The sequence below is a fragment of the Athene cunicularia genome (assembly GCF_003259725.1).
Source record: "Athene cunicularia isolate RWA chromosome 20 unlocalized genomic scaffold, athCun1 chr20_part2, whole genome shotgun sequence".
Classification (NCBI taxonomy): Eukaryota; Metazoa; Chordata; class Aves; order Strigiformes; family Strigidae; genus Athene; species Athene cunicularia.
In genome coordinates, this window is record NW_020799126.1 from 450,374 (window position 1) to 453,163 (window position 2,790).

At 61.2% G+C, this 2,790-nt stretch overlaps 1 protein-coding gene across 1 annotated transcript in view; it reads right to left on the reverse strand.

Annotated features, from left to right (window-relative positions):
- The window catches only part of DNTTIP1 (deoxynucleotidyltransferase terminal interacting protein 1), a 12,538-nt gene extending 9,764 nt beyond the window's left edge, over nt 1-2,774 (reverse strand). The window contains exons 1-8 of the mRNA XM_026862355.1: nt 2,643-2,774; nt 2,423-2,521; nt 1,872-1,940; nt 1,514-1,570; nt 1,202-1,263; nt 722-767; nt 215-273; nt 5-30 (exon numbers count right to left, since the gene is read on the reverse strand). Of these exons, the coding sequence (XP_026718156.1) occupies nt 5-30; nt 215-273; nt 722-767; nt 1,202-1,263; nt 1,514-1,570; nt 1,872-1,940; nt 2,423-2,521; nt 2,643-2,717 (493 nt within the window). The 5' untranslated portion in view covers nt 2,718-2,774. The remainder of the gene's footprint in view (nt 1-4; nt 31-214; nt 274-721; nt 768-1,201; nt 1,264-1,513; nt 1,571-1,871; nt 1,941-2,422; nt 2,522-2,642) is intronic.
- Nucleotides 2,775-2,790: the final 16 nt, after the last annotated feature.

Genomic DNA, 2,790 nt, shown 5'->3' on the forward strand with positions numbered 1-2,790 from the left:
AGGCCTCTTGTTCCTCCCATCCCGAGAGCTCTGAAAGAGGAACAAGAGGGGCTGTTACACCCGTGCGGGGGGCGGCCGCGGTGGTACGGGGACACCTCCTCTCCTCCCTGAGCCCTTCCTACTGCTTTCGAGGCAGAGAAGCGAAGTGACGGGAGGAGTCTTACGGGCTCCTGCCTTGGAGACATCACCCTCCATCGACAGGGCCATTCCTTACTTGTTTGCTCGAGATCCCAGCACAAAGGTTGTGGTTTCAGTCAGTCGGGATGGATCCCACTACAGAGCAATTGGAAAAGGGGCAACATTAGAAATGAAGCTGGGGCTGGCCCGTGCGCCACGAGCCTCGGCTCTCTGACAGGGAACCTCAGAACCGCCCCGGCCGGGGAGGGAGGGCGCTGGCCACAGGCCTTTCACGGAGGAGGGAAGATAACGTTCCCTCTGGGCTGATCTAAGCAGTTTCCCTCATGGGAAACACTTGTGGGATCCTCCTGGCTACTATGTCTCTCCCCAGGTCTCCTAACAGCGGCACCACGCCGCAGAGCTACGGGCTACGGTGTCTGGGGAAGACAAGCAAAGGCCTCCAGGCACTTCGCTCCTCTTCTTGCTCCTCTGCTGCACTGCTGGGGCCCATCGGGGCAGAGCACAGCTCGGCGCTGTCCTCCGCTCCCGCAGCGGAAGCAAAGGGGAGGAGAGGGTGAGCCCAGCAGCGTCGGCCAGCCAATACCTTTGGTCCATCCCTTCTCACGGGCTCAGAGACTTTGAGCTTCCACCTGTGGGGGAGGAAAATGCAGTGAAGAACGAGTCGCTGCGGGACCAGTGCAGTCGCCACCACAGTGCCAGCAGCAGGGATCGAGCCCCAGCCCTTCCAGATCCGCCTTCCTTCACGCCCCTGCGGACCCTCACCTCTGCTGCATGTCCCACTCTCCCCAGATGCCAAGACCCCACCACCCGTGCCTCACCCTGCTCACTCTCAATGGTCCACCTGGACCTTTTCACCCCTTCAGGCCTGTTTAAAACTTGAGTCCTTGAGGCTCTTTGCCTCCTGGGGGGAACAGCTCAACCTAAACCCCTCCTGCCCGCCCTGGGCACCCCCCTGTGCAGGAGGGGAAGGGAGCCGTAGGGTTTCTGTACTCCCCCCGTCAGGCAGCCCCGTTTCCCCACCACCCTCCCAAAACAGGGGCTCCAGCTCAGGACCCGTACTCACGCAGCCATGCCCGAGACCCCGCGATCGTTCGACAGGCTCTGTCCTGGAGGTCGCCCCTTTCTCTGCATGGGGGCGAGAAAGAAATCCTCCCGTGACTCAGCTGTGCAGGCTGAGAGAACCCTCTCAGTCACCTCCCCCTCCCAGGGAAGCTGCTTTTCTTTGTCACAAGCAGAAATGCTGGCAGGCACGAGAGCAAGCACCTCCAGGGCATCCCAAAAGTGGCCCGTGAACTTGCTCATACTGTGGCAACAGCCAGCAACGAGAAAAAGGCTTTCCAGAACATAAAATCCCTCGTGTGGAAACTCCTCTCACCTTTTTGGGAATGGGGCTCCCTCGACGGTTCAGCTCCTCCTCCATCTGTCGGGCACGCTGGAAGAGGAACGGCAGCAGGATGAGCTGGGCCCCGGGCTGCCAGAGCACGAGCGCGGGGGGAAACACCGACCCACCCCATCCGGGTGAGAAACCGAACTGCAACGAGCAGCGACTGCGCCTGGGATTTTCCTTGCCCTGTAGGTACCAGTCCCTCCTAGCCCAGCACCCCCAGCTCTGCCTCCTCACTAGTGTGCTGACAGACGAGAAGAGGCAGAGAACAAAGCAGTTCCAACCCTCCTCCTCCTTCCCCCAGCTCTTACAAGTCATCCAAGTCTCTGGGAACAATAACAACCTTTACCTTTGGTACTGCCTGCTCATGGGGCAACCTGGGAACAACCTTTTTGCCATCGGAGAACAGCAGCTTGGCCTGCAGGGAGAGAAAGGAAGGGCTTACCCGATTCTGGGTCCAGAGAGGGACAGAGGGACCTGCCAGCCACCCCGACTTTTGTGTATCTGCCCGAAAGCCCCATAGCAGCTCTGCTCTGGGAGCGGGCCGTGCAGTGCTTTCACAGACGGCGGGACACAAGAACGCAATCTGAGCGTGACAAAATCTTGGCAACTGGGACAAAAGCAAGAGGTGAAAGAAAAAAATCCCACACCCAGCCTGGACTCTCTGATGGGTGCGTTTCTGCAGAAGCTCCAGCCGTGGGGCAGCGGCAGCAAAAAGCAGCAGCACGAGCTGCCTGGCCCTGAGTGCTCCCCTCCTCCCTGGGAGGATAAAGCCAAGCACAGAAACCACACGGGAACTGGGGACGTGCCCCTGGCTAACGGCAAAGCCACAAAGAGAGACACGTCCCAGCCAGGCTGCTCTGCCCAGCCAGGGGAGTGCAGCCCCTTGCTAGCACCCACCTGCTCCAGGCAGCTCCGACACGTCTCCTGGATGAGCTGCTCTGGGTCCACCTCCTCCCCGACATTATCGCGCACGTTGATCGCTGCCTTCTGGAAAAACTGGAGAGGAGGCGGCAGGAGAGGGTCAGCGCCCGAGCGGGGTGGGGGCAGGTGAACGGGCCCAGCTCCCGACGGGTCAGGCACGAGGGAGGGGGCAGCGGGGTGGCCCCGCGGCTCTCACCTTCATGTACTTGTTGAAGACGCCCCGGATCTCCTCGTTGATGCTGGGCTGCAGGACAGCTCGCAGCAGGTCCATGGACACGGCCGGGTCCGTGAAGCTGAAAGTGGAGGAGTCAGGCGGGGAGGGGCGGGACCCGCGGGACGCCCCG